The sequence below is a fragment of the Microtus oregoni genome, unplaced genomic scaffold, assembly GCF_018167655.1.
Source record: "Microtus oregoni isolate MIOR12 unplaced genomic scaffold, Mior012 000030F_ref0000283, whole genome shotgun sequence".
Lineage (NCBI taxonomy): Eukaryota > Metazoa > Chordata > Mammalia > Rodentia > Cricetidae > Microtus > Microtus oregoni.
The window spans coordinates 15140085-15155322 of record NW_024543089.1 but is presented as its reverse complement, the minus strand read 5'-3'; the positions used below and the strand labels follow the sequence as shown (position 1 = coordinate 15155322).

Here is a 15238-nt window from a genome sequence, read left to right as displayed (position 1 = left end):
AGACATCAGAGCATTGTTCATTTATTTTTATTCATATATACTTGTTTAATACATTTTCATTTATTCCTCCTAAGAATCTTTGATAGAGCTGAGTGGTGGTGGTAGACTCCTTTACAGAGCACTTGGGAGGCAGGCAGATGCAGATCTCTATGAGTTCAAGGCAAGCCTGGTCTACAAAGCCATTTTCAGGATAGCCAGGACTACACAGAGAAAGTTTGCATAGAAAAACGAAAAGACAAAAGAGTTGTTTCTAGAGTTAAAATCACTTTAAAATTAGATTTTAGTGAGACTTTATAATTCCAAACTTATACCTAAAATCACCAAACATTGTGCTTGAGTCAGAAACTGTATGGCTTATGGAAATGTATAAGGGTAATTAAGGAAAATATATGCAGATCAAATATAGAGAGTGTCTATTTCAGAATTTATCTGAGATTTGCAATGAATTTCCCAGTTAAAACTTCTTTAATAATTTCTTTTTTTAATTAATTTATTTATTTATTAAAGATTTCTGCCTATTCCCCGTCACCGCCTCCCATTTCCCTCCCCCTCCCCTGATCAAGTCCCCCTCCCTCATCAGTTCGAAGAGCAATCAGGGTTCCCTGACCTGTGGGAAGTCCAACGACCACCCACCTCCATCCAGGTTTAGTAAGGTGAGCATCCAAACTGCCTAGGCTCCCCCAAATCCAGTACGTGCAGTAGGATAAAAAGCCCATTGCCATTGTTCTTGAGTTCTCAGTAGTCCTCATTGTCCGCTATGTTCAGTAAGTCCGGTTTTATCCCATGCTTTTTCAGACCCAGGCCAGCTGGCCTTAGGTCTGATCTCCAAAATATATAAAGAACTCAAGAAACTAGACCGTAAAAGGCTAATCAACCCAATTATAAAATGGGGCACTGAGCTGAACAGAGAATTCTCAACAGAAGAAGTTCAAATGGCCAAAAGACACTTAAGGTCATGCTCAACTTCCTTAGCAATCAGGGAAATACAAATCAAGACAACTTTAAGATACCATCTTACACCTGTCAAAATGGCTAAAATAAAAAAACACCAATGATAGCCTTTGCTGGGGAAGTTGTGGAGAAAGGGGTACACTCATCCATTGCTGGTGGGAATGCAAACTTGTACAACCACTCTGGAAAGCAGTATGACGCTTTCCCAGGAAATTCGGGATCAACCTACCCCTGGACCCAGCAATACCACTCTTGGGAATATACCCAAGAGAGGCCCTATCATACAACAAAAGTATATGCTAAAATAATTTCTTAAAACTAGACTGAGTATCCAGTCTAGATGGCTCAAAATTTAATGGCATTGAAGGAAAAACTAACTTCGATGTACAAATACAGACTCTATACTGGTGTGGGAGAATTGTCTGTATTCTGTCAATCATCCTTTAAGTAAGCGCTAATTGGCCAGGCAGGAATTATAGGTGGGACAACCAGACAGAAAGTAAAGATGGGGCAATGAGAACAGGAGAATGCTGGGAAGGAGGAAGCCCATTCCTCCCCAGTCCTTCCGAGACCACAGAAGAAGCAAGATGTGACCTGCTCTGCTGAAAAACGTACTGAGCCATGTGGCCAACATAGATAAGAATAATGAGTTAATATAAGCTACAAGAGCTAATAAGAAGCCTGAGCTAATGGGCCAATGAGGTTATATCTCTAATGCAGAATTTAGTGTGATTCTTTGGTGCTAACTGGCTGTGGGAACTTGGCAGGACAGAAACCCCAACAAAGGGGCCCACATGTTACAGAATGGTGCCAACATGTGGACAACTACATCCCCATAAAGCCTGACAGACTTGGGAAGCAATTCTAGACAGAAAAGAATAAAGTATAGCTTCTTGGGAGCAGCAATTTCTCGGATCTACTCTGCTTGCTAGAGGCAAGCGTTCTCATCTAAGAGAGGCTTTCTGACTCAGCTTTAGCAATAATGCCTTGCAGCTCTTTTAAGAGGTCCTGTCTAGAAACACATAAATGGTGTTGAAAAAAAGCTGACCACATGGTTTTCGGTTTTCAGCCATAGTAGGAAAAAAGAAAGCTGTGCCATTTTAAAATGCCAGCTTTCTGGGCTGTTCTGACTCTTTCAGGCAAATGGTCTGACTAAGGAGCATTTGAATGTAGTTTGTGAGCACACTGCTGCAGCTTGCTTGCTGGCAGGGACCTTGAAACACCATAGAGTTGTGCCTCAGACAGATCTCTGTGAGATCAAGGTGTGGTAGCACACACCTTTAGTCCCAGCACTGGGGTGGCAAAGACAGGAGAATCTCTGTGAGTTCAAGGACTGCCTGGTCTACAGAGGGAGTTCCAGGGCAAAAATACACATAGAACCTGTCTCAAAAAGCCAAAAGTTAAAAGTGAAAATAAAAGAAATAAATGTTAAAATAAAGCCACATAGAGATGAAAAAATACACAGAGAATCTTGATACTGTGTGTTATTATGCTGTCTTTAAATTGTTTGAATGCTGAGGAAGGAGCAACACCTGCTAAAAGATATTTGCTTATAAATGCTTCAGAATTAATCCAAGATAGGTATTTTGAAAATACCTTGATTTCAAAATTGAAGTCAAAGTGTATGCTACTTTAGAGAAGAGATTTTGCTTTTGTTTTCACAGGAAATGAAAGGCTGTGGATTCATTCTGAGTTAAGAAAACTCAGGTTTGATCAAGGAATACCACCTGAGAAATGTCCAATAGAAAAAATGACAGAGGGGGAAGTGGTGTGGGAGAATTGTCTGTATTCTGTCAATCATGTTTTAAATAAATGCTGATTGGTACAGAAAGTATAGGTGGGACAACCAGACAGGAAGTAAAGGTGGGACAATGAGAACAGGAGAATGATGGGATGGAGGAAGCCCATTCCTCCTCAGTCCTGCCCAGAAGAAGCAAGCCTGACCTGCCTCCCTGAAAAAGGTACTGAGCCATGTGGCTAACATAGATAAGAATAATAGGTTAATGTAAGTTATAAGAGCTAATATGAAGCCTGAGCTAATGGGCCAAAAAGTTTATAACTTAATGAGACCTCTGTGTCAATTTCTTTGGGACTAAACAGCTGCAGCAACTGGTCAAGACAAAAACCCTGACAAGCAGGCCCTCGAGTTACACTATACCCATGTTATCTTGAAACGGGTATACCCATTACCCTATACATAAATTCACACATAATAAATAAAAAATAATATTTAAAATTAGATCAGTGTTTAGAGGTTCTACTTGTTAAATCTGCAATCATATCTCAGTTTAACAACATTGACAACAGGCCCTCGATCACAGAAAATGTGAGAATAGCAGGATAACTTGTATCATGGGTGATATTACTTTTTAGCTTCTTTCAATAAACTTTTTCAATTATTACAGTATTATATATTGGGGATTAATATGAGACCTTAGCTACTTGATTCTACTTCCAAATGAAAGCAATCATTTTCATTTGTTGGTAATATTTTATAGAATTTTAAATGTGTATTAAATGCACAGCAAACCCAATTCTTGGACTAGATATCATCACATAAATCAGTGTCCCTGGAAAGTGATGGTGTATGGTTATTGTGGAATAACAGTTAGTGCTATACTAAAAAATTACAGTAGTGGTCATGTGGGAGGAATACAAGCGGACTGTGGTAAGCATTGTAGAAAATACTCTCTGCTTGCTAGAAAGGAGGTATATAAGAGCAAATGGGTAATTCTGTGTTTCTTGTCAAGCAGAAAGAATAACACTGAATAGCCAGGAATTATATCCCTTCTGTTATTATGCATATCTGATAACTTTATTCATCAATTTCTATAGTTTGCAATGCATACACACACACACACACACACACACACACACACACACACACTCCTTCATATTGTATTTCCTGTGTTGGGCCAAGTTACACAACTCAGCATCTCAAAAGCGCTCCATCAGCACATGTTCATTTACTCAACAAATATTTGACTGTGGGCTGTCTGTCCTTCAGTGCTCGAGGCATTGGAGACACACCGGTAAACATGACAGTCAAAGCTAAGTCCCCGGCATAAGGGTTTAGTGCGGTAGTCTGATGACAAACCGATGTTGGCTATACTTATTGAGTGCTGGCTGAAGAAGTTAGTGTCTCCTGTTTCTGCATGTCTTCATTACAGAGACACTAACTACCCACTTCTTCCAAACTGTTTTCAAATATATTTATTGGAAAAACAATCCTAGGCTTTAGTAATTATCAACAGTCTCCTATGAAAATGTAAGATAAATGTGTTTAAAGTCCAATATAATGAAGATGGTATCACCTTCCAGGGCAAAGTTTGTACAAGTTATCTTATCAACCATTATGAAATATTCTTGTTCGAAGCTTAGAGTTCATAGTGAGGCTAAGCCACTATGTATACCACATCTTTCTGGGCACTTGCACAGAATATTAAAGAACTAGCCAGCAAAAGAAACTTGAAATCAAAAGTTCATCATCTGCGAGTAGAGGACCTCACATCTTTTGAAAGATTTCCTGTAAGTGTGCCACCCTTAATCTTTTGCTTGCAGGTCATCTAAAATGTCAGTTCCTTTACATTTTCTCAACCAGATGGTTACAGACACATGCACTTTTCTCCAACTGGCGGAGAGCAACATAAAATGTACTTTAAAACAGGTAAAGAGGGAAGCCAAATAGTATTTCGAAAGGATAAATTTTAAATAAGGTGTCCAACAGTTATAATTTAAAACATAAACATGACCCAAAGGTCTGAAAGGTGGCAGAGTTGGGATGTGTGGGGAACTTCATGAGGTGGGGTTGAATGTGATGGTGTTGGACAACTCTTGTATGATCTTCGAGTAGGACCTCAGCAACTTCTCTTTCTTCTGTTTCGCATCCTGGTCATGACATGAGCAGTGTTGTCGTTCCACTTGGTTCTCACATTAATTTCTTCAGTCTTACATGCTGAGAAAATCGGGGCCTACCAGCAAGGACAGAAACTGCCACAATTCTAAGCCCAAATATGCCTGTCTTTATATCTTGATTATCTCAGTTTGTTATCTAAGTAATGGAAAGTTTTTTTTTTCACATCCGTGTTTCCAAAGGCATCATATTGGAATAATGATATTATTAAATAATTGAATAACTTTACCAATATGAAGATCTGGATAAGGGCATTTTCTTCAGCGGAAAGATCAAATACAAGGCCTCGAGTAAGCTAAAAGACTTCACCCAATGTTCGGAATCGGTATTCTAGATAGATAATCTGATCCATTGGAGGCAAACAGGTAGAAGACAGTCGAAACTCAGTTTCCTTATAACCTTGGGCCAGGCCTGGTGGAAGCCATGAGCAAAGAGCTAGAGGCAAGTATACATCTCATTCACACGTGTTCTAAAGATCCCCTTGGCTTAGGTATGGTGAAGTAGGAAGGGAAAGGTGACGTGATACTTAACAAAAGTAATAAATTAGTAGGTATGTATTAATAAAGCAGAATGAATGATTACAAAATCTGTGTAAAATTTGATATTTATTGAAAATTATTTTCAATTTAGTATGTATCTAAAATTATTCATAAGATATTGGAAAGAAATCACAAAATTAAGCTAAGTTTAATTGTTTCATAGCTAGTTTCATAGCTAGATGTGAGCTATGAGATTAAGTAAAAAATGGCTCACTGTTTTGGATCATGAAAAATGTAAATAATGACACCATTTAATTAGATGGAAACAATTACGAGATGAACATGTTTTATCTTGGGCTTGAGTTTTCCATAGTGTCAGTAGTTGTTAAACCAAGATGTCACATAGCCAGAGGGACCTGGCAAGCATTGCTCCAGGCACTGAAGATAGACACATAGAGATGAATTCTCAAGATCTCCAACTCAGTATGAAATGATTAGGCAATTTTAAAGGCAATTTTAGAGCCTAAATATGGATAAGATGAAAGATTATAAGGAGTGGCTGAAATGAAGAAGGAAACAAAAATAAATGAAGCCTAGTGACTTCAACACTATTCTGAATTATAGATATGTAGTAGGGGTGAGGATGGTACATGCATGCCACAAACAGTTTTACATATCCATCTTGGCATAGCACCATGCTAAAAGACTCAACAAAGAATTTTGTAAAACTTTTTCCTCAAAAGATTATAATCATTCAGTTATACTTCATTCTATATTTCATAAGAAGAAAACGAATACCATGTCATATATTGATTGAAATTGACAGGTCTGTACCTGGAGAAACTATAGAAGACATCACAATTGTATTATTTAAAATTAATTCTATAAAATTTTATTTTACAAGATTCCATTTCTGCTTGAACTCGGGCCTTGAACTTAAGTTTCTCTAGTTTTGAGAAATATAGTATATATATATATATATATATATATATATATATATATATATATCAAGTTTATTTAAAATTATATAGTTTAATTAAAGGAAAGTGGGAATGGGTAAACAAAAGGTAAATATACTTAAGATTCACAAATATTAATTTACACCCTTAGATACAGACCTTATCAATTATCATTTCATAAAGACTATGAACAATGTTCTCTCTTCAAATGTCTCTAATTCCATTGCCTTGTCAGAAATATATAGAAAAAAAATAAAAAAGAAAGAAAGAAGGAAGAAAGGAAGGAGGAGAAGAGGAATGAGAAGAAAGCAGAGGGAAGGAAGCAGCAGTAAAGAAAAATAAGAAAGAACGTAAGATGAACTGCCTCCACTTTCATATATTGTTCAGAAACCAAATTGCTCATGGGAAATAAATTCATCTCTTACTTCATGCACTTTAAATTATATTTTCCTAAATACATACATACACACACATACATACCCATATGTACCCCCAGAGGGGAAAATACAGAGGGAGGGAGACAGTGAGAAGCCCATCTACCACTGTATATGTATCCATATTTAAGCCATTTCCATACTTATCTATATTTTTACTGTCAAGGATGCTATTTTTTACAAGCTTCTGAGGAGTAAAATGACAAGAGCTGGGGTTTTTGTGTGTATAATCATGACTTTTACTTGAAGATTTTCTTGTTTAATGTTCTAAGTAATCCTTTTGGTTTATGGTCCACATGTTGCATAGCATCAGAGGTTATTCAAACAAAGCCAATTCAAATGTGATATTACTGCTTAGCTACAAGAACAAATTTCAGGTTACTCATGTGCAATTCAAGTTCTGAAATGGGCTACATATGGCTACGATAATGAGCCCATTACCGAAAGAAGCACTTTAGCAAAATGTATAAACCTATGCGAGATTATGCATCTGCCCTGCACACATACATTATCTTTATCTCCCCAAATACCACGTGTGTCATGTCATTTAAGAATAGGTAAGGAGAAAAGAAGAGAAAACCATTATCATTGTAAAAACGCCATTCAGAAGATTTGAAAAACATGAAATTAATATACGGAATGGGATTATAATTTAAAATCTTATAGTCATTCTAATTTTATCCCTATAACTGAGTTAAAAACCACTATTATTTCAAAACAGAATCTACTAAACAAAGGCTAAACTCATTACACATTCCATATCACTAGGAGCAAAACCTCCATATGGCTATTAATCTGTTTCAAATAAAAAATACTTTCAAATCAGAGATTTTTTTAAAAAGTTCATCTGCAGTTTTCAACTAACTTAAAATATTTATTTTTATGGCTTGTTATAGGAAAAAGAATCTGAAAACTCATAAATAATATTAGCACACATTTTCTATGAGGAGGCAAAACTCTAACATTTTTTCAAGCACTATAAAAATGCACATATAAATAACCCACCAAGCAAATTTTAATGCAAATCTATGTATCATTTGTCACCGAATAAAATTAATTTCTATGTTGAGCACAAGGATAGTCAGTATATCTTTGGAATGGTACAAGCTTCTCTAAATTTGAAATTCATGTGGAAAATAAGCCCACAGCACCAAGAAGAACAAAAAGTAAATAAATATCACAGAATCCAGAAAGGCAGAGCATTGGAGGTGCTGTACACCAGTCTCCTCATTGGATATGTGAATGCAGGGTCCCCAGTATTGAAACAGCCTAGATGGCAGTATTGTCCACATCCCAAAATTTCAACAATCCACATGGAAGAGCTGTCACCATTCTGAAGTATCCAAAGACAAGCCAATGTCAAATATATGGTTACGTGTGAACTCAGTAAGTGTGTCTATAATTGCTTTTGATCCCAACCCAGCAAGTTTTACATATATGAAACTGAACATTGCCTCTTTAGCCTTAAGTCTTTTACCTGTAGGCATTTCTCATTTTATTACCATGAGCTCTCTTGCAGATGGTCCAGACAAAAAACTGCCTCCTTATTTTACAATGAGAAATCAGAACAAAGGTTATAAAGATATCTTCAGAGAAGTAAAATTAGGAGGAGGAGGAGAAAGAAGATGAGGGGGAGGGCATGCAGGAGAAAGATGGAAAGAAAAGATAGAAGGAAAAAACAGATAAAAGGGGGCAGAGTGCGTGAAGTGGGAAGAGAAAAAAAAACGAGGATAGAAAATGTGTCCTTACTGCTGTTCCAGCACACAGGTTAATTGCATTTGCTGCATACATCTCCAAACACCTCGGTACATTAACTACATTCTGTAACACCAGGCTTTTCAGATTCCTTCTGCCACTTCCACTAAGCAATTTAAGTGTATTCTTCCTGACTTTGATTGCTTTTTAAATGGTGCTAATTCTACAGTTGAATATATAGTTTATAAATACATTGGTATAGGAAAGTCTTAATACAATAGTCTAACATATTTGGAATATATAAACCCTTTTATTAGGATAATATCCATGTATGGTCAAAGCAAACCTGTTAGAAATGATAATGCACGAATAATGATTATACACATGATTATAGAAATTACCACAGTGTCACTCATAGTGATCAAATTCTAAGCTTCTACTACTAGGCAGGGAAAGAGAGAAATGTGCTCACAAACACCTCTCACAGATCCCTATCACTGCGGGGAGGGAGGGGGGATGTTGAACTGATATATTCCATTCCACAACTGAAAACAGCCACTTGACAGTAGGTAAACTCATCTGCAATGCCTTGTGTTTATAGCTAGCCTTCCCTTTCAGTCTGTACTTAGGTTCTGTAAAGTAGCTTCTAGACACAAAGTTAGCTCCTGCAGATGGGCAATACTAGACAATGTCCCAAGTAATAAATTCGAAGGAAAGTTTATCTAGCAACATGATACCTGGATGTCTTAAGTATTTGAATTAATATACTTCAGAGTCTTTATAAGCACAATAATTAAAACTGGAAATTATTTCCATGCTCAGTTCCTGGGATTGGGGTGAGTGGCTTAGTACACACTGTATAAAGAACATTTGCTATTGATATAAAAATGAATGACCCAGAAGCCAACACCATTTTTTCTTTCAAAGAACAAATCCATAATATGTTCACAATTCTTAATCTTTCTCGTGCAAACAGTACAGATGGATTTTGTCCTAATCTCCCAAGACCCAGCTAGTCAGTGAGTATAACCCTGGAAACTGACTGTGAACAAAAGCAGGAGAGCCAGAGGTAGATCTGTCGGCTTGACAGAGTGGCTCAACCAAGGCGGAGACACCTACAGCACCTGTTCCAAATCCCCATTGTGTTTGTCCACTGGGGACTTAGCTGAGGGCTCCCAGCTTGCAGCCAGCCCATAGAGGATACTGCCTCCTTCCTGGAGCCTCGCCCAGTCCCACTTGTGACAGTTTTCTCTCTTTATCTGAATCCTTCATTCTGATTTCATGCCTGGATAGCATTCACTGGCACACAGGTGACACACTTTGAACCTTGAGCTGCCCAGTATCAAATCCCTACTCACTGAATGCACCTAGAAGTTATCAGTTACTATAGTTCTGCAGCTGAATGCCTAAACCAAAGTTTAGATACGAGAACAAATACCAAATAGAGAGTGGCCACAATCATGCCAAGTTCTTTTAAGACATTGTCTTTAACGGTTACTCTTCTAAGCTGGGAGTCTATCACTTATTGTAAAACTCCTCAATTAATTAGTTACAGTAACAACAATAGGTGACTATATTATGTTCCACTAACAGCAGGTTAGAAACAAAAGACTTGGCACCTCTGCCCCTGAAGAGCCTGGGCATGGCCAAATCACACTACCAACCACAATGACATTTTATTTAAAAGCCACAACAACCTCAGAAAGAAAAACGGGGTTTTAACTCACCATCAGTCTGAATGCAGAGAAATCCAAAGAGCAATACAAGTGTAAACATCAGCGGACTCATTTTGACATATGAAAAAGGATCCCGATTGTTTAAGAAACCAATCCCAGAGAGCAGAAGTACAAAAATAAGTATCAAAAAAAGAGGTAGGTCCGAAGTTTAGACTTTCCTAGAGATTAATTAAGGTCAAGAGGAGCAAAATGGCAACATCAGAAGCTGTTGGCGAAGAGTTCTGACATGGGACAGGTTGGTAGCCATCCGAACGAACCCCAGGGACTCCAGATCTGCTGTGCTTCCACAGGCTGGCTTCCGAAATTCCCACAAATTCAGCCCAGCCAGCGGGACTATTCACGTGCGTCTAGCCCTGTCTCCTTAGACTCCATTGCAATCCAAGCACAAGTTCTTTCTTCAGAAGTCAAGAAGATGACGGGGACAAAAAAGACCTAATTCCTAGAAAGTGTTCCACAAACTTGCCAACGCGCTGCCGAACAACCATTGGCCTGCCCACCGGGTTTTCTCAGCCCCCTGGTCTCCTTCCCCGTAGCAGCACCACTTCGCGGAGTTTTGTTTGGGTTGTTTTGCTTTCACTTAACTTCCATCCTAAGGATGTGTCAAAGCAGCACTTTGTGAGCCGGCCCTCTCCTCTGCTGCCTGGTCGCCTCCCTCGGAGTCTCTGGTTTCTAAAAGGAAGGAAAGGGGGAAAAGCAGGACGGCTGGGGTGGAGAATGGGAACTCCTACGTGGTGAGGGAGCGAGGAGGGAGGCGAAGAGAGGGAGCAAGGGAAGAGGGAGGGGCTGGGCTGAGGCCGCGGCCACCCCCAGGGGCCGCCCCGGAGCGAGCTTGAGTCCAGCTGCTGTGGGTGAGCGCCGCTCGACTAGGGAGTCCCGGACTTGGGAGCCCTGAGGATGCTAGCGCTTGGTCCAGCCTCCGGGATCCCTCCTGCCTCCAGCCCCTTCCCGTGCAGCCGCGGCTTCGGCAGCGGACGTCAGCTTCCTCCAGCAGCTGCCTAGGGCTGGAAGGACTTGGAGGAGGGAAAGCGAGGAGGCAGGATAGGAAAGAGGAGGAGGAAAGAGCTGCTCCGAGTAGGTCCCCTGATGGGGGGTGGAGGATAAGGGGTGCACCCAGATCTCCACCTCCACCGGGTCACCCTCCAGTGCAAGGGGCGACAGCCTGCCCCTGGGTCCTCAAAGCTGCGGTAATCGGGCAAGCGATGAGTCTTAGGGGGGACGGAAATGAACCAATGTGGAAACGCTGCGGGCTAGAGAGGACTACGATTAGCCATCAACTCTTTCCCGTTCCAGGAGCCTCCCGGGTGTCCCCCTCCTTTCCTCCTCAGGAGGGGTGAGGTGGGCTTCCAGCCTCCTGCTCCTCATGCGGCCCGTTTAATGGGCAGGTAATTTTCTCGGTGAGTGATTTCATGGAAGCCCTTCCTAATTATTCATCGCTCCGTCTGCTGGAGCTGCACAAGAGCTTTTCTAGAAAAAGATGATCTTCCAGGACCCCGGGCACAGCCTCATTACCCGTTAAAATCACACACCGACACACACATACACATACACACACACTTTAATTTAGTAGAAAGGAGAAGCTGGCCAACAGGGAGGACAAGAAAGGAGAGGGGATCAAACATAAAGCACCTATTGGAGTAGAAAGGTTTTGTGTACATACTTCCTATGTGTTTTAAGAGAACCGTTCAAAAATAAGCGGTGTGGCGGGGGGTGGGAGAGGCGCTGGGGGTATCTCTAGCCTCTTAAGGCTAGCACGGGAATCCCCAGGAGGAGGAGAGAGGCGAAGGGTTGGAATCCCGCTAATGTTCCGTTGCCTTCTGACCTCCCAACACTGAGCGTAAATTCGGGATTTTGTGATAAAAGAGTTCTTGCAGAAGACTCTTGGAACAGAGGAGGTCCAAGATCAAAGCACTTGGAGGAAGTGGTTTTCTAGGCTCTTCGCCCTCCCTAGCACCTCGAGAAGGAAATTTGGAAAGTGGGCTCCGATTTAAGAATGCTGATAACCCCACTAGACTAACGGAGGCTCAAGGACAGAATTTCAGCCCAAACACGATAAAACCGGCACATCCCAAACAAAAACTCTGTTGGGTGCTGGAGATAGTTAGAGAAGTCCACTTTAAATCAGACGGAAACCACTTTCTAAAAGGTGACCTGGCGTGGCTGGTGTGGCCGAGCCCACGTGTGATCACAGCCTCGCTGGTAGCTGTTTGAAGCTTGTTCAGGTGACTGTAAAGCTTCTGACAGAAAATCACGCAGGTCCCTGAGCAGAGCGAGCCGCTGCTAGGCGAGTCTTTAGTTCCCCCTACTGGAAAATATTAGGAAAGAGACTGAGGACATTTGAGGAGCCTTTTGTTTGGTCGGATGGATGTTGTTGCCTCCCCTGAACTTAGTTCTCCTTGTTTATAATGCGAAACCAAGAAATAAGAGTTCTCATGGCACTCTCGCAGAACTGCTGCAGATGGCACGAAAACTGTCGGGAAAGGATTGAACTAAGTCACGCTTCCCGTGAAGTTTCCGAGGTCGTGTCAGCAGTTTTGAACCATAGTCTTTAACTATAAAGAAGGGGGGGGGGGCATCTTAGAGGGTTTAATTTAAATGACTTGAATTCTTCAAGTATTGACTCCAAACTAGCACCATATTGGGGAAAAAAATTAAGGGGAAACAAGCTTATGTGATTCAATTCATCACTCTCTCCCTCCATCCCACCCTGAAATACTAAAACAAGAAAGGTTTTATGTGAAACAACACTACGACCAAGAAAAATCCCCCAAATGTCCTGGGTTAATATCTGTTATCTCTTCAGTATACTAGAAAATAGCTGATAATTCTATAAAAGCTCCATCTTAGACATTGCACTAGGTTTTAAGTCAAGGATTGGAAAGAAAAACACCTCTTTTTTTTTCTTTTTCTACCCAAGAAACTCATCCTCTAATCTCAGCCAAGCTATACTGCTCATGAGTCCAAAACTTTTCTCTCCAGCAAACATAATTTCCATAATGAAATCTGCAGAAATTCAAAAGTCAAATAAACCAACAAGAGTTTTAATTTTAAGAAAGATCTGGGGAAAGAAAACATTGACACATTCCATTTGGATGGTTTTCTTATGGCTTTTCATTTAATTACAAGAGCCTTTCCTTAAATAACCTATAAAACACTCCAGAGTCCGGAAGAGTGTGTTGGGCAACCAGAAAGGGTTGGCGAGAATCTACCCAGCAACCCCTCCTATCTTCTAGAGAAGAAATGTGTCTATAGGACAAGTGAACACTGCAGAGGAGAGTTTTCCTCAAAGATTTTATATGATAGTCAGTTTTTGCCAAACATCAGTATTTCACATTCATGAGTATGTCCTAAAAGTCACAAAACAAGGTCAATGATATCATATGGGTGCTATCTTTTGTGGGATTATTTCTACTAAGAAATGAAGTCTGTAGCAAAGTTATTTTGGAATTGCTTATTTTTTGTTTTTCTCAAAGACAAATTTGGAAGATTCATAACAGAATGCTTGCTAAAGATGTCTTTAGGTATATGATGTACCTTAAAGAACATAGGGCATTCCAGGAATGCTATTTAAGAAAAAAAAAGTTGGAATAATAAGCAAAACATGAATGCTAAATAAGCAACAGTAAGATGTCCTTAGTCAGAAAATCAGTCTGTATGCTATCAAAACCAAGAGAATTGAGATCATCCCTGCCTTCAAGATCTCACATAATCTGAACTGAAGAGATCACATTTCAATTAAACTCGATGTGCTTTTAGTGAACAACAATTACAATAAAATTGGTTATTTGCTCTAGATACTTTTTTTCTTAATTTGTAGGTAAACAAAGTCTTTACAATCTGAGTCTTGTGGTAGAAATTGGAAATTCAGTTTTAGCACAAAAAGGAGGAGAAAAGAAAGAAAAGAAAATTGTTTCATTTTTCATTAACGTCCTAGTTTTTAAGTTAAAAGCTTTTCAGATGGATTTTTCAATGTAAAATTGCCTTAGCATACAATTCCCCCAAACCAAATTTGAACAAAATATATGGGTCATTACCTACTGCGAGACACCAGGCAATTAAAATAATGTGTTAAAAACCCCTGACCAGACAAGAATGATTTGCTTACCCCTGCATTATTCTGTTGCATTATGTTCTTTCTCTAGAAAGATTTTGAGAAAGACAAATATGAAAAAATATTCTTCTTCTGAAGTAACTTAGAAATTTCTGATTACAATCATTTTTAAGATAGCCATTAATATCTATCAATATATAATGAGTCCCTCATTTATGTAAATATGCATCTGTGTATGAACAGTATTTTGACCCATTCCTTGGAATTATTTAGCAAGCCTCATTTTAGTAATCTAAAATATCTGCTGACTAAAATATGGAAACATTTTATTTAGAATGTTTTTGTCACATATTTTCAGGGAAGAACTTTCAACAGAATTAAAAAATTTGGAAAATATTTGTGCATCCTGATTGAAGAAGAGTTTAGGAAGAGTCAAATCTAAAAAAGATTTTTTTTAATAAATGAAGTATAACAAATAGCATATGATATTGAGGCAGAAGTTCTCTTTGTATGTATACTTGAAAAAGAAAAAGATCTCAGAAGGATATGAACCTGTGGTGGGATAAAAAGTGATATCTAGCAGACTAGCCTTAGGATCCTAATCATGCATGTCTCTGTGTTGTTTGTGTAGAGAACTTGTGTGACAGCATGCACTAAGCATGTGTCTTGCCTGATAACATGAATGTTCATGGTACTGTGGCACAGCTCAAAACAAACTCATCATCAAAGATCCTTTGTTCTCCAGCACTGCTGTGAATATTGGATGGCTGTTCATTTTACCGCATGCAGTAAATAGGACTGTTTTCTGGAGCTTTTTCTCTGATAGTATGGATATCTAAGTCCAAAGTAGCTTCTGGTGTTGTACCTATTATTTCTAATATTCTCCTTTGTGTGTGTGCATGCATGTGTGTGTGTTGTGTATGTATTTGTAAAATTGTCACAGGAAGTTAGTCACCATAATTTGCATGCATTAAAAGAGGACCAACTGATATAGGTGGATCTTCTTTCTATGTGTTGCTTTCA

The 15238-nt window shown here is 39.3% G+C and overlaps 1 protein-coding gene across 12 annotated transcripts in view; it reads right to left on the bottom strand.

Moving 5' to 3' along the window:
* Robo2 (roundabout guidance receptor 2) overlaps positions 1–15238 on the bottom strand; it is a 1518906-nt gene that overhangs the window by 506518 nt on the left and 997150 nt on the right. Inside the window, exon 1 of one of the 12 annotated variants that reach the window (XM_041678471.1) lies at positions 10159–11018. The exons of the other annotated variants lie outside the window; for them this stretch is intronic. Within the exon in view, the coding sequence (XP_041534405.1) occupies positions 10159–10219 (61 nt within the window). The 5' untranslated portion in view covers positions 10220–11018. Of the gene's footprint in view, positions 1–10158; positions 11019–15238 lie in introns of those variants that run through there. 12 annotated transcript variants of the gene reach the window in all.